We start from the raw sequence: 19,631 nt of genomic DNA on the forward strand, positions 1-19,631 counted from the left end.
ATTTTTTCTTTGTCAATAGATACCAAAAATTTTATTATGCAAAAACACTAAATATTTGAGAGCTTTTATGAGATTTTTTTTTTAACATAAACAAATAAGTGGGCTGCCGGGATTCCGAGAGATTATTAGGTGCGGAATGCAGACGGGAAGAACCGTCCGCACACTAGTATAAAATCCAGCTAGGTACCGTTCGGTACCGCTGGGTACCGCTTGGTACCCTGTGTCTGTGTCCCCGTCTGCACTCCGCACCTAATAATTTTTCCGGGATTCCAAAATTCTTATAAGTGGGCTGAGTCGAATCAAGGGGTCTTATGAAATCCACGTGTCTAAATTTAATTGGAGTAAGTCCCTACGTCAGGAGTCAATAATTTCTCCCAGCTTTCACTATAGTTTGTTGTATGTTCAAATAAAACATACTCTATCCTTTCTCGGACTCCTTAATCCTACTCGCTTACCCATGGCTAAGCCAAACCACTCCGGTCACAGCGGTCCACGTGGCCGTCTCGCCCTCCGCCTACTCCTCTTAGTCCCGACCCCCCTTCTAGTAGCTTTTCTTCCCCGCCGCCCAACTCGTTGACTTCAAATAAAACATACTCTATCCTTTCTTGTCCTCAATCCAATTCCTATTCCTACTCGCTTACGCATGGCTAAGCCAAACCAGTCCGCCGGTCGCCGCAGTCCACGTGTCCGTCTCGCCCTCCGCCTACTCCTCTTGATCCTGACCCCCCTTCTAGTAGCTTTTCTTCTCGCCGCCCAACTTGGTGACTTCGATCCAGTGCCCTTTCCGGCAGGCTTCGACTCACCGGAGATCGCGGCAGTTTACAAAAATCACCGGGCGGTGCTCGGAAAAGAGAGCGAACGCTTAGGCGATGGCCTGTTGCCGGGGCCCGAGGATTTGGCCTATGATGCGAAAGAGGGGTTTATTTACACCGGTTGCAATGATGGGTGGATCAGGAGATTCCGGCCGGCGGAAAAGGGCGTTGAAGACTGGGCTTACGTCGGCGGACGGCCGCTTGGTGTTGCTCTCTCGCCAGATGGAAGCATTGTGGTTGCCGAAGCTTACAAGGTCATTTTCTTTTGGAAAATCTTAAGATCAATTCAATTTCTGTGATTAAAAAAAATAGTTTTAATTTTTTTTTAAGAGATATGTCAGAATATTTTGATATAAAATATTTTTTAATGTGCTTTAAAATCTGTAAATTTATTTTGCATTTGAGTCTTGACATACCATATATAATATTAATTTTGAAGCTTATAAAAATATTCTGATATATTATTTTATAAAAAAATTATATGAAGTAATAAAATATGTACGGATGCTTTTGAAACAATTTTTGTCTTTTATATTTTATATTTATTTTATGTTGTCTTTTTTTAAATACTTCCAGCTTCTCTTTTGGCTTTTTGAAAAAATTGACTTAAAATACTTTGATTAAAAAATATTTTAATGTAACAGAATAAACTTCAAGAATTATATTTATTTATTATTATTTTTAATTCGAGTACTCACCCTGCTGGTAAAAAAGATTACTATAAATATAAAAATCTTTAAAGCTCATGCTTTCTGGACATTTGATATATGTGGCATAATTTTTTTCATTAAAGAAAATATTTATAAGCTTTTAAGATAAAATTATGTATAAATAAAATGTACTTTTCTGATTATTAAATTCTCATTTTAATTATATTACAATTTTGAGGGGCGCAACTCCCTTTTTATTTGTTTAATTCATTTTATAGGCAACCATTTAAAGTATTATTAAAATTTAATTAATTTAATTATAACAATAATATGTAGGCTGTTAAAGGCTGGATATACATCATGATCCAATTAAAGTTTGGGCACAACTGATTTGACTCCCCCCCCCCAAAAAAAAAAGCTTAGCTCTTTAATCTTTGGGAGAGATTATTCCGGAGGCCAATCAGGGGCCACCACATCACGCAATGCATTGTGCATTGGGTGATGTGGCGACTCCTGATTAGCATCCGAACGCGCACGTAATAAATTTTTCATCTTTAGGGGAGCAAGAGCTTTGCTCTTTTTAAGCTGCACTTCTGTTCTTTAGTAAATGTGAATGAGATACACTTAACGTTGTTTGGATTTCTCACAGTAGAAAAAAAAAATCTTCCTATGCCATAATATTTAGGGCAGTATAAGAGCTTAACGTTTACACACATAAAGATTAGTAGTTTGTGGATTATAAGAAGCACAGGATTTTTAACATGTTGAGGAACTTTAATTTGCATGTTGCCTTCTATGGCAAATGGCAGGGACTCTTGAAAGTGAATGAAGATGGGGAAGTAAACTTGCTAACAGATGAGGCTGAAGGTCTAAAATTTAAATTGACAGACGGCGTTGATGTTTCATCGGACGGCTTGATTTACTTCACTGACGCATCACATAAGTATGACATAGAGGACCATGTTTTGGAATTTCTTGAAGGAAGGCCTAATGGACGGTTGATTAGCTTTGATCCATCAAATAATCAAACAGCAGTGCTTGCACGTGATCTCTATTTTGCTAATGGTGTAGCTGTTTCTCCTGACCAACTCTCTCTCATCTTCTGTGAATCCTCTCTGTAAGTAGCCATTTTCAGAATCCAATTCATTTTAGGAGAAAGTATTTTGCGAGTTCCTCTTATGTTTTTAATGATATTTAAAACTGAAGTTTAGTCATCCTACAATTAATATAATTGGAGGAGATGAATTACAAAGGTAGAAAAATATTTTGAGGTTGATAATCTTAACACTCCCTCTCAAGTTGGTGCATAGATTTCACACACACCTAACTTGTCTAAAAAGTTTGAGAGTACCTGATTGAATACACCTTTGTTAAGAACATCTACTACTAAAATTTCTGACTGAATCCTTGGTAGCTTTGCAACCTTATCATCCAGTTTCTCTTTAAAGAAGAATATATCTGCCTCGACGTGCTTTGTACAATCATGCTGAACTAATTATGAACTATACCACTTGCGTTACTATCACATCATAGTTGGATTGGTTGCTTTTGGGAATGGCTAGGTTTGGTAAGAGAAATTTTAGCCACAATACTTCAAAAATTCCTAAGATCATTCCTCCATACTCTGTTTCTGGCTTTTCCTTGTAACTAAGTTCCCACATACAAAAGTATAGTATATTGATATTGATCTCATGTCATCAATTGGTCCTGCCTAATCAACATCTGTATATACCTCGATATTTTATTCATTTATAATTTAATTCAATAGAATTTCTTTCTCTGGGGCAGATTTAAGATACTCAAAATGCATATGACTATATTCATATGTTGCTTTCTAGGACTATACATGAACTAACTAGGTATACTCATAGCATGGGCAAGATTTGATCTTGGAAGAGCTAAGTACATTAGTCTTTCAACAAGTCTCCATTATCTCCCACTGGTTACTAGTACTTGGCTTGCTCAACATAGCTTCAAACCTTCTTCCATTAGAGTGTCAACTGATTTGTAAGCTAATATACTAGTTTCATGTGGTAGATCTAATTCACACTTTCTTTGTGATAGGAAAATTTATTTTCTTAATTGAAACACCAGAAGATTAACATAATGGGCACAACCAGCTCAATGGTCTTCCTTCCTAGCCCATCATAGATACCAATGTCTAATAAAATATTAAAAAAAAATTTAATAAAAATACAGGGACTTATTAAGAATGAACAAAATTTTAGTAAAACATAATTTTATGGGGTTCAGTGTATACTTGATTTTAGAGTTCTCACTTTTCAAGCCACTTGAAATTTCAGATGTATTACAGAACACTTGTGATCAGATGTTCACTTGCACTTGACTTTCACATTTCATCAGGGTTCATATAGAAATTCAAAATTTGCTAATATTCAATTCAGAATATCACATATACCTTGATTCTTTAAATTATTAATGTATGTAATGCATGATTACAATACACATGTATCGTGCATGTTTATAATTCCACTACCACTTATACCTTCCTTTAACCTCCCACACCTGCATATAGTAAGTGGAATCATAATTAGAACAAAATAGTACCACATAACCTCCTACGCGTGCTTTTAGCAAATAGGGTTAGAATCCCGCCCACATTCACATTAAGTAAATGAGGCCATAATAGAACATATAGACCCTTATATTATAATAGAGAGTGTATTTTTCACATATCAGAACTCTTCCAATGTCATGTTATAGGTAGTTAAATGCAAATACAACAATAATTAACTATGATTTTAATGCAATACTTGGATAATATATGAATTGTCAGAATTACCAATAAGGAGCCGCGTTGCTCGTTTAATTATACTCACTAAACTTTTTATGTTCAAATTCCAACTTCATAGGGATATTCACTTGAACATTTTGAAACTTTTATATCACTATTATAATTTCCAGAAAAATCTCAATTGACTTAGATCTCAAAAGTTTGTGTAGGAAAAACAAATCGGTGAAATTTAATTTCTTATAGTCAAATTATTCAGAATAAAACATACAATAACATATTAAAAGTTATACGGTAAAAACATTATAAAATCTTTTAAAAAAATATTTTTTCTTCCATAACTTTTTGTAAACCCATAGTTTGCACATTGTTGCACATGACTCCATGACGCTTCTCATCCGCTCACACCCTCGGATTTGAGTTCGTGCGTTACAATGCATTTGTCGTCATAAATAATTGTGCGTGCAATGGGCAAGATGTTGAAATCACAAATCATTTATGAGAAATATATGCATGCAAGCTTTTTCTAAGTCAAATCTTCACTTACATAAAAATTTACGATCGAGATATTATTTTGTAAAACAAACAGCATGAGCATGTTTTGATCATCTAGACAGTTTGAATAAGCTCGTCCGCGAAGATAAAAAAACAAAGCATCTACAAATGGCCCCGCTCAAATCTTGTGCTTGCCTTCTTCACCACTAAATCTTTCACCGATCAATAACATCTTCGTCATGGGGACCCCTATGCCATTTTGCACCACTTAAGAGTCCAAGTGCATTCTATCTTTATCTTCATCAACTGTATCTCCGTTAGTTTGTAGTGTAGAAACGTAATCTTTGAATCTTTACAGGAACAAGAAAACAAGTGAGAAAGGGAAAGTAAACAGAGAGATATTATTCATTTTCATATTTGCTTCATATGATACATGTGTATTTATAGATTGTACTTGATACATAAAAGGCTATATGCTATATAAGCTACAGATTACAATTTAAGTAAATTAAGTATTCTTGTGTTGCTGCTCTAATATGTAGTTCATGTCGTTATTATAAAACTCATAATTTACATTTTCATGCTTATCAAATACTACTTCTATTTCATTGGAACTTCTCCACTTTGGGCGTTTATATCTGTTTAACAACCTCTTATAAATACTACAAATACTATGTTGTAGTTGTTGATCTCTTTAATGGATACATCTAGCTCTATCATGTTAAGAAAAATGTAAGTTTCTCTCCATTTTCTCACTTTAAAGCCTTGTTAGAAAATTACATAGCTTTAAAAACTTTTCTTGACTCCGCTGGCAGTGCTTATTTCACCAGTCTTCACATTTCAAAACATAATGATCTATGTGAATATGTTCATCTTTTTCAGACAGATCTTACTCTACTTTATCAAGCACATATGCCACTTACATTTTGGCCTCTTGTCCTCTCCACCACCACCCATCTTTTGCAAACTGACGCCCTTCACGTATACGATATTTTATCTGCCGACCAACTTGCTAATGCTCAAACCAAACCTCTTGTCTCAATCAATTACATGTCAACATTGATGTCATCTCCAAAGACTCCATCTTGAAGGAGTTTATTTGAAGAAACTCCTAAATGAATATTTTTTGCATTTGTAATTTTCCTTATTTTTATCTTTTTTTATGCTATCAAATATTTCTGTAATTTTATTTTTATTTGAACAATAGTATATTTTAAGTTTTTTTTTTTAGCTATCCAATGATGGGAAAGCATCCAATGAACATGATAGGTTGTGCATAGGGCTTGGTAGACCTTTGGTTTGCTGGCTCGATTGGTCCTTTGGTTGCTGCTGGTTCACGGGTTAGTTGTTTGGAGCCTTTGGTGATAAATGGAGAAAGTTGGGGTTGAGCTCATTCCCTTAGCTGTTTGAGTTGAAGTTTAGTAGCTCATTAATGTTCAAAAGGTTGCTCATTATGAAGGATTCAATTTTGGGGTGGACTTGTCCCTTCTCCTTCCCGTTTCTTCTTGTCTCTTGGGAACCCGTGGCTTGTTTTAAACGATGGCTGAATTCTGTGCCTTGAATTCATGTGGGGTTGCTGTTTCCGAGCATTGTCTCCTTAGTTCCTTCATCGGCTGCTAGTTTTCCGAGCCTGGGGAAGTTTCCCGTGGCTTTGGCGCCTTGGTTCCGTGCTGTAAAACCCCCTCCAAAGCTGATTTTTTTTAGTGCAGTTAGTCCGTACGAACTGGATTTAGTACGGGACGAACTGAAGAAAATTGTGAAGAATCTGTCAATTTCGTCTGTACGAACCTGGAAGGGTCGGGACGATCCGTCTGGACGAAATTTGTCTAGAGAGCAAGTCGTCCGGACGCTATTTAATTTCGTCTGGACGAAATTCTGCCAGAGGGCAAATCGTCCCAGGACGAAATTGGATCGTCCGGGACGATCAGTGTTAATAAATATCCGATAGAGATATTTTGGATTCATTTGAAGAGAGAGAAAGAGAAATCAGGAGAGAGAAAGAGAAGGAAAGAAATGAAAAGCTTGGTTTCGGAGGCCGCGGAGCGATTTTCGTCCGTCGTCGTTGTTAGAAGATTTGTTCGTCTTGCAGTAAAGACTCCGAATCCTATTTCTGTTTTCTTTACCGATTGATAATATTGACCAAAGATGATTGATTTGATTGATTCGATATTGATTTAACTGATATCGAGACGATGATTTTCCTCTACCGATTTGATCGAGATTTCATTGGATCCTTACGAGATTTATCGTATGTACTGATTTATTGAGCTTTACGGATTTCTTCCTGCTGTTTAACGATTCTTCTACTGCTGACTACGGATTTTATTGAATGTGCATTAACTACTGATTTCCGTATCTGCATTGATTCACTGATCATGTGCAACTGACTGTTATAGATTCGACTGATTGACATGCATATTGCTTCTGTACCGTACTTTGATTTCAGTTGTAGGTTTTTAGTGACCTGCTGGGCTTTTTGAAGCTCATTATATGTGGTTAACAATTTCAGGTCCGAGCAAGGGAGCAGGAATGGAGATTGATCGAGACTGTCAGACGAATCCTTTCACTATGTATGCCTGGGGTGTCACACGTGCGGCCTCCTTGATTCCTGTGGTTGCTCCTTCGGTTTCTTAAGCTGGGCTGTTTTTCCGTGAAAAGCAAATGGGAAATTCCATAAACTTGGTGCTTGGGTTCTTGTGGAAAATTAATGTATGTGACTAATGGTATTCTCCTATCTTGCCTATAAATATGAGAAGTTGTTGTGAAGGAAGGGAGTTGATTATTTGAGCATATTTGCTATTGACCTGCGGGTTATTGGAAAAGCTTGCGAGCTTGTTCCATTCTTCTTTCTCATCCCCTCCGGAAATCTTGCGAGCTCTTTCTAACCTTTCGTCTTGGCTTCTAACCTCTTTCGTCTCTCCGCAAGTTCCAATTCATCTGTATCCTTCTTCTTGAGCTTTGGTGATGATTGTTGGTTGATTTGGAAGAATTGGACGATCTTGCAGTGGTGGACCATCGGTTTGCTAGTCCTATGCACTTATCTTATTTAACCTACAAATCGATGCATGAGAGAAACCCGCTCTGACTGTTGTCTGAGGATAGCGTTGTTTTTCTCTTTATTTCTTTAAAAATCCCTTAGAGTTTTCTTGTTGGATTTTGAACGTTTTAGTTGATTGCTACTTTTAATAGAATTTGGTTTCATTTCTATCCACTGTTCTCTTTGTGTCGGTTTTCTTGCTTGTGTGTCTACATCATTTCTTTATTAGGTAGAGCAATTAATTACGTGTTAACACCCCTTCCACTTATTTCTCGATGCTATAATTATATATCGCACTATCACATGTGGACACACGAAATAAAAATAATTGTCTTTCGTATCAAATCTTTCTTCTCTACATGACCAAACATCCAAAGTACTTCTTTAATCATTTATTTTAATTCAAAGTGAAATGAAAACCTAAGGTTTTGTTTGGGATAGCTTTCTTACTGCTTTGTAGAGCAAAGTCCTAATATAAATATTTCTAGTTCAAGAAATTTTTGTACTAGAAAGCCGTTTTAGAAAGTAATAAGAAAGTTGTCTCAAACGAAGCCTAAATACAATAAATGCAATATGGCACAACTCAAACTATGATCATCAATAACTCTGATAGAGCTACTATTAAGTTGGGTGGTGGGTCTCATGTCAGTAGTCAGTCTTCATTTGAACAAAATTTGATTTTCTTTATTATTTTATTTCAATTTTGGATGTAAATGTAATAATTTTAAATCTTAACTGAGACAATCAAAATGGTAAGGATCAAAACGAAGTCAGAGCCAAAGTATTGCATTTATAAGAAAAAAGGATTGATTCTTCTATTTTTATCCGTTGGAATATCAGTACAGAACAAATTAAATAATTAACATTAAAGATACAAAACAAGCCAAAAACAAGGGAGAGAATCGCACGCTTCATTCATCATTGTAAAGTTCCTAAATTTATTATAAGCTTAATTCTTCATTTTACTTTATGCAGGAGAAGATGCAGTAGATATTTCATTAAAGGTGAGAAGAAAGGGGAAATTGACAAGTTTGTTGAGAACTTACCAGGATATCCAGATAACATTAAATATGATGGAGAAGGTCAATATTGGATTGGGTTAAGTGGGGTAATTACTCATGCCTTCTCTTTTTGGATTTTATATAATCAAATTACTGATAAACATAAACCAGCTCAGCTCAAATAAAAATAAGTTATTTAGTTAAAAAAGGTAAGGTATCTCACATATAGGCTTTGTTTGGGACGACTTTTCTACTGCTTCTTAAAGCAGCTTTCTAGTTAAAAAAATATTTTTTTTCTGTTAGAAAGTTGCTTTATGAAGCAGCAAGAAAACCGTCCCAAACAAACTCATATTCATGATTAAATGCATTAAAATAAGTTCTTTCATTTTTCATAGCAGCTGATGTTGCATGATAAAAAATTTTTAAGCAACAAGTCTAAAGTTTATAAACCAAATTAGTTATAATGTCCCAAGCTTCTTGTTGGTTTTTACAGGGAAGGTCCAAGTTATGGGATCTGATATTGAAATATCCCCTACTTAGAAAATTTTTGATGATTCTTTCTAAGCTGATGAGTCTTCCCCCACCTAAGGAAGGTGGTGTGTTAAGTGTAAATTTGGAAGGAAGACTAAAAGCTCTTTATTCAGATCGAGATTTGCCCTCCGTCACATGTGGACTAAAAGTGGGGAAGCATCTCTATCTAGGCTCGATTTCTAAAGGCTATATTCTCAGGATTGACCTGCTCAAATTTGAAGCAGATATATGATCATGTGGAAAATAAAAATTTGGCTGTGAGTATTCTGAATTGAGTTTCTTTCAAAAATATAAGATTACTGGTTTTGAACTGCAAGATAGTTATGTTTATTTTACACAATAATTGTTAAGTAAAGTTTAACTCTGGATCTTAGTTTTATCCCTTAATGAATGTGCTGGGTGTATGTTATCATTGTTACTTGTTGAGGCCTAGTTTGATTGGATGTTTTTTGTGCTTATTACTTTTTAAAAACGATAACGTTATTTCTTTTTTATTGTTTGGTTTCTCAAACCACGTTCCTAATAATAACATTTTTTAATTTTTCTGTTGTTTTGATAAAGCTTTTTATATGTGCTTTCTCCGTTAGAAAACTCATCTTTCTGAGCCATTATTTTTTAAAACTGCCTTTTACAAAAGTACATAATAACCAAACGAAACCTGAGTGTTGCATGCAATGATTTTTGTATGGGTTGAATTAGTGGAGCTGTGATGTTTTTCATATACAAAACATTTGTTTCTCAATATGATGAGTGACTTTGCATTTCTTTGTTTTGAACTACATGCCATAACTGAATTGCACTCAATTGACTTTTTAGGAGAATGACACTAAGGCTTCATTTGGGCCAGGTTTCTTACTATTTTTTAAAGTAATTTTTTAGTATAAAATTTTTTGAACTAGAAATTTTTGTACTAGAAACTCGCTTTAGAAAAGCAATAAGAAAGCAGTCTCAAACGAAACCTTTGTTTGGGATGGCTTTCTTGTTGTTTTTTAAACAACTTTTTAATAAAAAATTAAAAAATTTATAGTAGAAAGCTAACTCAAGAAATAGTAAGAAAGCCATCCCAAACGAAATCTTAATGTCATATATTCTTGGTCCTCTCAATGTTAATGCAATATAACATGCTCTAAGAATATTCCTGTTGTGCTTATGTGATTCTTAACTTATTTTTGAGTTTGAAAGTATCTATTGTAGCCTTATTGAGAAGGGCATAGAATTTAACCTTTGAAATTTGGATTATGTGATAACAAAGTATAGAGAGCTTTCAATCCCTCTAATATAATGACTCCATTTTGGCTCAGGAAATCAAACTCCTACCTTAGTTTCAAGAAATTATAAGGTGGATGAAATTGTTAAAGCCATCATATGCACATCTGACATAACTAAAAAATATTCATCATCTCTCAAACAAATTGACTAAGTTGTTAAATAGTCATTTTCATATGAATCAACTCATTTCTTCGAGAGAAATAATTTAAGACTGCCACATCTATACGTTTGGAGGAATTTTTATTCGGTCTGGTGTCCTGATGTAGCTCTACGTTCGGACGCCAGTAAAATGGTGCCACGTGCTCTTACTCTTTACTGTGCGGTCCGACGACCCGACCCGGACCTGACCCGGGATTGTTATGTATTGGCTGATTTGTGCAGATCAGGGTATTGCTAGGTATTTCTCGATATTGCTCGACAATAACAAGAAATATCATTATGTCAAGATCAATACCTAGCAATATCGAGCAATACCTCTGTTTTGCTAGGTATTGCTCGGTATTGCTAGTTTTTGATCTTGACAAAGTGGTATTTCTCGTTATTGTCAAGCAATACCGAGCAATACCTAGCACTACCCGAACATAGCAATACCTGGTTCTGGTCCGGGTCGAGTCGTTGGGTCACGCAGTAAAAAGTAAGAGCACATGGCGACATGTTATTGGCCTCCGGATGTAGAGCTACGTCCTGTGTCCGGACCTAATAATTGTTTCGTTTGGAGAGGCTAGATGCAAGAGAGACCTAGTTAGTTTAGAACCCTCTAAGCTATTGATTTGATCGATTTAGATGCCCAAGAACTCGGTGCAACATATTAAACATTATAGATGAACTTATTTTGAGTTTGTTCATCTCCAATTTGACCAAATAAGGTAAAATCATACACTAATTTAGTTCACACATATGAAAAATTTATATTAAAATATTCTAACATTTTTTTTATATTAGGATGAGTAGACAAATAATCAAACTTATATGGATAATAATGCTCAAAAGTATAGGATATTTGGACATAAATAAAAACACGTAAACTCTTACAAATTGGTAATTAATGTTAGTTTCTATTTTAATGAATAGAATATTTATTCGTACTTTGATTACTTATCTTCTCAACTTCACACTAAAATGAATCAAAATATCATGTTTTCACATATTTCATCTGATTGAGCGTAACTTTTGAAAAAATTATGAATATTAAGGCATGCAAAGTTGAACCAATAACTTCTGAAAATTATTTGGATTAGTAAAAGGACTTTAAATCTTGCAAAATTATAATCAAAATGATTAACTCATCTCAATAATTCAAATAACATTAAAACATTAAATTCATAAGCATTTGGGTCATGGATCAATCAATTCAAGCCCCTTTTTCATAAGTTATAAAGCACTTGATTGGGGATCACCAGCATCACACACCAACTGGTTGGAGGGCTGATCTCAACCACCCATCCTCCATGAGTGATCATCCTATGGCCTCAAATCATTCTAAAGCTCATCAAATTTTGATCATTTATCCATTTAGATCTAAACATGTTAGACCTCTTGTGACCATTATAGAACTGATTCACAAGGTATTCACGTCATTGGATTGCTTTAAATAAAACAAAAATTTTGAACCCAAAAAAAAAAAATTGGAAGCCTAAATAATAGGGCTGCAAATGAATCAAATCAAGCCGTATGTGAGTGTTCATGTTTGAGTTCATTTATTATTAGCTTGTTCGGTTCATGTTTGATTCAAGCTTTATTATTTGTATTCATGTTTGATTCGTTTAAATTAATAGTGTTCATGTTTGGTTCATGTTTGATTCATTTAGTGCTTATCGAGCTTTAAACAAACACCTTCATTAACAGGCTATGTTCATGAACATATTTAACGAATTTTTTTACACTATCAAACAAGCATGTTCATGAATAAATTTAGTGAGTATTCTTGAGCTATCAAATGAGTAAGATCATGAATATATACAGAACTAGTATTTTCAAGCTACCAAATGAGCTCGTTCACTAACAAATGATTTATGATTCATCTTAAATTTGTTCATGAACATTTTAAATAAATAATCTAGCAAACATTGACAACTATGAAATGTCTTTTGGTCTTGAACAAAATTATTCTACTAAAGGTGTAAAATAAAATGAAATTAAATTTATAATAAAAGCAGTTGTTTATTTAAAATGAAAAATATGATTAATCTATATGAATATTTTTATCGAGCTTATTCACGAGTTCTAAATCGAACACGAATGGAGCTTTTATCGAGCTTAATGTCAAGCTTGTTCACAAGCTTCAAATGAGTTGTTCATGAACATAAATGAACCGAACACATTAGTGTTCAAGCTTGTTTATTTAATGACCGAGTATTAAAAATGTTGTTCAAGTTTGCTTGTTTAGTTATTTAAACGATCACAAATGAGCTTTAATCGAATCGAGCAACGAGTAACTCCTCAAATATTTGGTTCGTTTGCAACCCTAAGCCTAATATGGCAAATTTTTGTGACCATAAATTTGATCTCAACTTCATCCTGAAATTAATGGAGCTCATATTGCGCTTTGATTCATAGATCATTTGCAATATTAAATTCCTCTTGAGGGAATAAATATTTGATGTTATTTTGTGGCCTATCATTAGTATTTTCCAACAACCTTAATTTGATTCAAGAATAATTTTAGAATTATTCAGCCTAACTCAACCATGAATAAATATGAATATTAGTATTTTAAAAATATTACTTATTTTCTGAATGATTTTAGGAATATTTAATACTTAAATCATTTTTTAATAATATTTTTTAGGGATATTAACGCAATATTATCCAATTATAAATAGTTGAATTTTTTTATGAATGCAATAATTAAAAGGCTTTCTTTATAAAATTATTGTGGAAGAGTTTTAGAGAAAACAAAAGTATTCGTCATCATGTATCCTTATTTGCTTGAGCTTTTTATAATGTCTTTTTCTTTCTATCTCTTAGGCATTTCATAAAGAGCTTTTATAATTTGTAAGTTTTTCTATTTATTTGACGACATTTTATTGGCGTCCAGATGTAGAGCTACATCAGGTGTCCGAACCTAATAAAAATTCAAAAAATACACAGTAAAAAGTAGTTTCAAATAAAACCTAAAATATCTAATATTACATATAAATTAATAAATAGAGAGCCATTAATGATTTAGGCCTCATTTGCGACGGATTTTTACGGTCCTACCCGGTTGCGTAGCAAAGCAGAATTTATCCATGTTAGCAACTAGCAAGGAGAATTTCTTCACGTTAGGAAACGTTAGGCTACCTTACCTGTACCCATAAATAATTTCGAAGCTGCCGGGGAACAATCCATGTGGCTAAATACGTTTGGTGAAAGCATACATAAAGTTGGAATTAATTTTATTGCCAATAATGCGTAACATAAAATATATATTTATTTTAGCTTGAGTATGATATACAATTAGAGATAAAAATAAAAATAGATTTTTTATTTTTTTATATAGATTAAAATAATTTTTTACTATTTAAAATTTTTATATTGATCTTTTAAAATAATTTTGATTGGTATGTAAAGGAGGAATACACAAAATAAATATTTTATATAATTGAAGATTATTTTCATCATTTAAAAAGAGTTCATGGTAGATTTTTTTATATAATTAAATATTTATAATTTATATAATGTTTATTTTAAAATAAATTTAATTGCTAAACTTGATTAAAGATGTTCAAATCTAAATTACTTTTACTTATTTTCATTAATTTATAAACAGTAATTCACACAATATTTTTGTATGCTAAAAATATTTATATATTTTTATGCTCAGTTTTCAAACTTTGATATAATGATATGATATAAATATAACATGAACAGCACATATTAAATATTTTTTATGTGAAATAAATCATGAGTTAACCGTTAGAGTAATTTTTTTTTTTAAATCATAAATTTGAGGTATATATTTAAAATTTATTATTTACTAATATAAGAAAAAATTAAACATTCTGTTTATACATTTTAAAATAATATAAATTATATAAATAAAATAAACACAAAAATAAAAACAAACTTTTTTTTTTTTTTGCAAAATTAGTAATCTTTCAGTCTTTGCATAAGTAGTGAGGCACATTTTATCTATCCTACACGTACACAACTCTTCTTGGCCTATTGGTTGAGAGCTTAGGCTTCTAACTAAGAGGTCCAAGGTTCGAGTTCATGTGTATGCGTTGTGTGTATGAGTTTGCCTTAAATGGTCTAAATGTCCCAAAAAAAAAAATCTATCCTACACGTGTCAAACCATTTGATATATTATAAATGTGTCCACTGATTTCCGAATCTCACGTTCAGGTTGTTCTTCTCGTCGTCGACCACAGACGACGGTCTCAACCGCAAGCTCATCGGAATCGTCAGGATGACGAAGAAGGTCGTAAGCATCGCAGCTGGCGAAGCCCATACGCTCGCTCTCACTGGTTTCACTTTCTCTCCCTCACTGGTTTGGGAATTTTGTTCTTCTGCACTCTGAGAAGAGAAAGGATGCAATTCGTTGTTAATTGGCGTGAAAGGTAATTTAGATTTTTGGAATCTCAGGAGACGGTAGTGTATTTTCATGGGGAAGAGGCACTTTTGGACGATTAGGTACAGGGAAAGAGACGGACGAGCTTTCCCCTGTCCGAGTATCCTTCAGGGGAGGAAGTGGAGGAAGAGGGGAACCTAAGTTTGTTGGAGTCGCCGCTGGGGCATAAGTTAGGCCCAAACTCAAGTTAGATGCCTAGTCAAACTTAGGTTAAACACAAAAATCTAATTGGATTGATGGAGCATACAAGGCTACAAGGACACTACAAGCGGACAACTTTTAATTCAAGAGGAGCTTGAATTTAAAATCCAAAAACCTCTCCCTTATAAGCATGGTTCAACGACCATGAGGAAGGAGAAAAGAGATTGCATTTTAAATTTAAAAGATTTATCATAACGTAGAAGAAATTATTCAAATAAATGAATAAGATTATCAAAATAATAGGAATTATCCAACAACAACAACATCAAGCTTTTGTCCCATTATGTGGGGTTGACTATATAAATCTTTTTTATCCATTTTGTCCTGTTAAAATTCAAATTCTCATTTAAATCTAATAACTAAATATCATTTCTAATATTTTCTAACAAAGTCTTTTTAGGTCTACATCTACCTTTCTTAACATAAGTCAACTCTAATACCTCTACTTTCCTAACCGGGTCATCGAAAGGCTGTCGTTTTATGTGACCAAACCATCTAAGGCAACTCTCTCTAATCTTATCTTCCATTGGTGCTACTCCAACATTTTCACGTATATGCTCATTTCGTATCCTATCTCTAAGGGTAAAGCCACTCATCCACCTGAGCATCCTCATCTCTGCAACACTTAACTTAGTATTATGCTTCTCTTTTAATGGCCAACATTTGGCACCATAAAGCATTGCAGGTCTCACCACTATCTTATAGAATTTTCACTTAAGTTTGAGGGGGACTTTTCTATCACACAACAAGCCCGATGCATTCCTCCATTTCAACTATCCAACTTGAATTCTGCTGATAATATCCTCATCTATTTTACCATCAATCAAAACAATAGATCCAAGATATCTAAAATATGTACTCTTATTAATAACTTGATCTCCCAAAGTCACAATCCCCTCACTAGGTCTATTCTATTGAAATTACACTCCATATATTCAGTTTTAGATCTACTCAAGTGAAAACCTTTAGACTCTAAGGTTGACCTCCATAATTCAAGTTTACCTTCAACTCCCTTTCTAGTCTTATCAACAAGAAGAATATCATCAGCAAAAAGCATACACCAAGGTACATCCTCTTGCAAATGTCTAGTGAGAACATCCATGACTAAAGCAAAAAGATATGGGCTTAATGCTAATCCTTGTTAATAAGAATTCTCTTGCAAGTAATAAGAATTATCCAATCTAATAATTTATCTCATGCATGCATGTAATAACGAATTAGTCATATCATTATTTAGATTTTATTAAAACTATGCATTTAGGAGTCTGAATATAATAGATTGTATGTAGGCTAAATCAATTCCAATCAAATTCAACCAAGGAATGAATTCAACCATGAAAGAAATTCATGGCATGTTGATGTCTTTCCACTCCCCTGCTCTCTCTAGCTGACCAAACATTAGTTTACTTGCAAAATTTAACCAACATTAGGTAAACCTTCTCCAAGTCCAAGCTGTCGTTTCTCTTTCATTAGAAGTTCCTCTCCCTCTCTCTCTAATTCTTTCTCTACCTTGAGCCAAGAAAAAGATGAGAAGGATCTTGGTCCATTCATCAAGTAGGAAGGAAGCTTTCACAGAGGCAATCAAGCAAGGAGAGGATCAAGGTGCAAGTGAGCAAAGAACACAAGAAGGAGAATATCCAACCAAGAGCAAAGGAGCTAACTTGGGTAAAGTGTAAGAACCGGTATGTGAACCAACCAGTTAAAAAAAAAAAAAAAAAAAAAAAAAACCCAACCAGTTAATAAAACAGGCAGAGATGAACAAAGCGGGAGGGCGTGAGCGGATCGGACAGTCCGCATGTGCGAGCTACCCAGAATGGAGACGAATCGCGCCATTGAGCAAAGGATCGCGTATGAGGGAAAAAGTAGCGACTCCTCGTGTAAAATAACTGTGATTTGCTCCCTTTTTTTGAACCGAATAGGCTTTAAATGAGAGGAAGCTGTGCCAAGTGGAAAAAGGAGAAGGGAAAAACTAGAGAGAAAGAGAAGGAAAAAGGGAGGAAGAAGGAAGACAAGTTTGTGCAAGTTAGAGTTCGGATATGATCAGCAAGCAAGGGAGATCGAGAGCCAGCGAAACCTACGTATAACATTCATTTTTTTTTAACATTTTTTAAAACTTGTTATATGATTATTATCTTCACTAGTCCTAGGTAATTTTACGATTTAGTAGCACTAGTTTTCTTTCACAACTCACTTTATTGTCTGCTGCAAAATCTCATACAATCTTGGCATCGTTTGGTATGTTAACTTCAATTTCTTACTCATATGGCAGATGACGGTTCAGTTTGGTCATGGGGTTATAACATCTGTATCCTTTTTCATTTAATCATGCCATAAATGGATGAATCAATCAATACAGGATTCACTAAGAGAATGTTCCATTCTAATAAAGAATCACTTTCCTTGACAAATTTATGGATGGCCAGCTCGGCCATGGTGAAGAGAATTCTTCAGTGCCAAAAATCATAGAGCAGTTCAAAGAGTTGGGTGCGCCAAACTCCCTGTCAAGGGATCAAAATGCAAACCGCCAAACTACTCCTTTGAAGGTAGGTTATATTCAGTAAAAGTGCTTGAATCCAAACATGATTTCATCAATCTAAAATTTGCAATTTTTGCAGGTTTCTTCTATCAAAGCTGGAGGAATGATGTCGCTTGCCATTGATAACCTTGGGGCTTTGTGGATATGGGGCAACAGCCCTCAGCCTAGCAGCACTGAAGAAGAGATTTTCAGCCTAGTGAGCAGCTCTTCTCCTTTACCCGTTTGGGACTTTCATGGCCATACCGTCGTCAAAGTGGCCTGTGGAAATGAGCATGTGGTGGCCGCCGTTAGTGCCGGCGAGAACTTTAGTGGCACTGATCTCGTGTGCTATGCGTGGGGCAACAACAACCATGGGCAACTTGGTTTAGGTGACAAGGAAGGCAGGGCTCGCCCACAAGCCATCTCAACATTTGGTGAGGATTCCCCTTGGGCTATCTATGAGATTTCTTGTGGAGCCTTCCACACTGCCATTCTCACACATAAGAAGTCATACGACCAGGAGATTGAATCTAGGTGCTGGACCTTTGGCCTAGGCGAGAATGGGCAGCTTGGCCACGGGACTGCAATGAGCACATCATTACCTGAACCTGTTGATGGATTGCCTATGGAAACCATTTTGATTTCTCTCGATTGTGGACTGTTCCACACATCGGTCCTCTCTGCAAGCGGAGAAGTCTGGTCCTGGGGAATGGAGAAGGGTCTTGGCTTGTGCCCTGATGCTAGCTTGGCAGGAGACAATGCTGGTGATGCTCTCTTCCCCATAAGGCATCGTTGCAGTGAGACACCTGGAGGTCTATTTCCTGTTCCAGTGCAACTGGCATGTGGGGCTGCGCATACTGTTCTAGTTGCAGGCGATGGAGAAAAGCTCTGGGCTTGGGGAAGGGGACGAAGTGGCGTGCTTGGGAGAGGTCAAACTGCCGATAGCTTTGTCCCAGTTCCTTTGATGTGGCCATCACTCGAAGCAGGCTTGAAGAGGAACTATGAAAGCAAGGCTAGTTTTCATCGAAGCGGGAGTAGTAGTTCGGAGACATCGGCAATGGAGGAATTGAGTGTTCTTCGCGAGAAGCTGACGCTAATGGAGCGGTATGCGACAGTGCTCCATGTCTCGATCTTTAGGAAATCTCTTGATCAGAGGAACTTGCCGAAGTCACTGTATGATTCTGAAGTGTTTGATATCAAAAGAGAGTTAGAAAATGTGATGGAGGCTGCCGACACAGACGAGCTTGCCAGGCTGAAGATGTTCTATGAGGGCATGCTTTCTGCGGTGAAGGATCGGTTGATGAAGAGAAGGATACAGGAGGTTGTCAAGGAGTATATTCGTTCTCTTTCGTTGGGGAGGCAACCATGATCAGTTTATGTGTGTAAGGTGGTTATACGTGTGATGTCTGTATGCGGGAATAAGCGCTTAATGGTTTTATAGAATTGAAGTGCGAGGTTTGATTGCTTGATGGATTGGTTTTGAATTAGTATATGTATGATTTTTGTTTAAAAAACTAATATTTCAATAATGGTGTGTAGAATTTTTATTAGGTCCGGACACCTGACGTAGCTCTACATCCGGACGTCAATAAAATGTCGTCACGTGCTCTTACTCTTTACCGCGCGGCACAACGACCCGACCCGGAACGGAAACCCGATATTGCTATGTTCGTGTATTGCTTGATTCAATTTGGTTTGATCCATTCATGTATGGAGCTGTTTGCTCAATAAACACACATTAAATCTCTTTCAAAAATAAAAAGCTTTGTTTTATTTCATCTCTTCAACAAATTTAATAATAATAATATAAACAAAT

General features: G+C 35.2%; 2 protein-coding genes across 2 annotated transcripts; both read left to right on the top strand.

Annotated features, from left to right (window-relative positions):
- The first annotated feature begins 457 nt into the window (after positions 1-457).
- LOC110100401 (protein STRICTOSIDINE SYNTHASE-LIKE 5) lies at positions 458-9,698 on the top strand. Its single transcript, XM_020827891.2, has 4 exons — positions 458-1,066; positions 2,272-2,579; positions 8,722-8,854; positions 9,241-9,698. The coding sequence occupies exons 1-4, from the start codon at positions 644-646 to the stop codon at positions 9,508-9,510; spliced, it is 1,134 nt and encodes a 377-aa protein (XP_020683550.1). The 5' UTR covers positions 458-643; the 3' UTR covers positions 9,511-9,698.
- Positions 9,699-14,862: 5,164 nt separating this feature from the next.
- On the top strand, positions 14,863-19,365 carry LOC110100402 (ultraviolet-B receptor UVR8). The gene is made up of 5 exons (XM_020827892.2): positions 14,863-14,995; positions 15,114-15,267; positions 17,559-17,605; positions 17,716-17,843; positions 17,916-19,365. Exons 1-5 carry the CDS (start codon positions 14,938-14,940, stop codon positions 19,182-19,184), a joined length of 1,656 nt encoding a protein of 551 aa, XP_020683551.1. The 5' UTR covers positions 14,863-14,937; the 3' UTR covers positions 19,185-19,365.
- Positions 19,366-19,631: the final 266 nt, after the last annotated feature.

The sequence above is a fragment of the Dendrobium catenatum genome, unplaced genomic scaffold, assembly GCF_001605985.2.
Source record: "Dendrobium catenatum unplaced genomic scaffold, ASM160598v2 fragScaff_scaffold_1220, whole genome shotgun sequence".
Taxonomy (NCBI): Eukaryota; Viridiplantae; Streptophyta; class Magnoliopsida; order Asparagales; family Orchidaceae; genus Dendrobium; species Dendrobium catenatum.

Bases quoted from the DNA above. Each gene is read 5' to 3' on its own strand.
- LOC110100401 (XM_020827891.2), top strand. From the start codon at position 644: ATGGCTAAGCCAAACCAGTCCGCCGGTCGCCGCAGTCCACGTGTCCGT. The intron at 1,067-2,271 runs GTCATTTTCTTT...GGCAAATGGCAG, and splicing joins TGGTTGCCGAAGCTTACAAG to GGACTCTTGAAAGTGAATGA. The intron at 8,855-9,240 runs GTAATTACTCAT...TGGTTTTTACAG, and splicing joins ATTGGATTGGGTTAAGTGGG to GGAAGGTCCAAGTTATGGGA.
- LOC110100402 (XM_020827892.2), top strand. From the start codon at position 14,938: ATGACGAAGAAGGTCGTAAGCATCGCAGCTGGCGAAGCCCATACGCTC. The intron at 17,606-17,715 runs GTATCCTTTTTC...ACAAATTTATGG, and splicing joins GTCATGGGGTTATAACATCT to ATGGCCAGCTCGGCCATGGT. The intron at 17,844-17,915 runs GTAGGTTATATT...CAATTTTTGCAG, and splicing joins GCCAAACTACTCCTTTGAAG to GTTTCTTCTATCAAAGCTGG.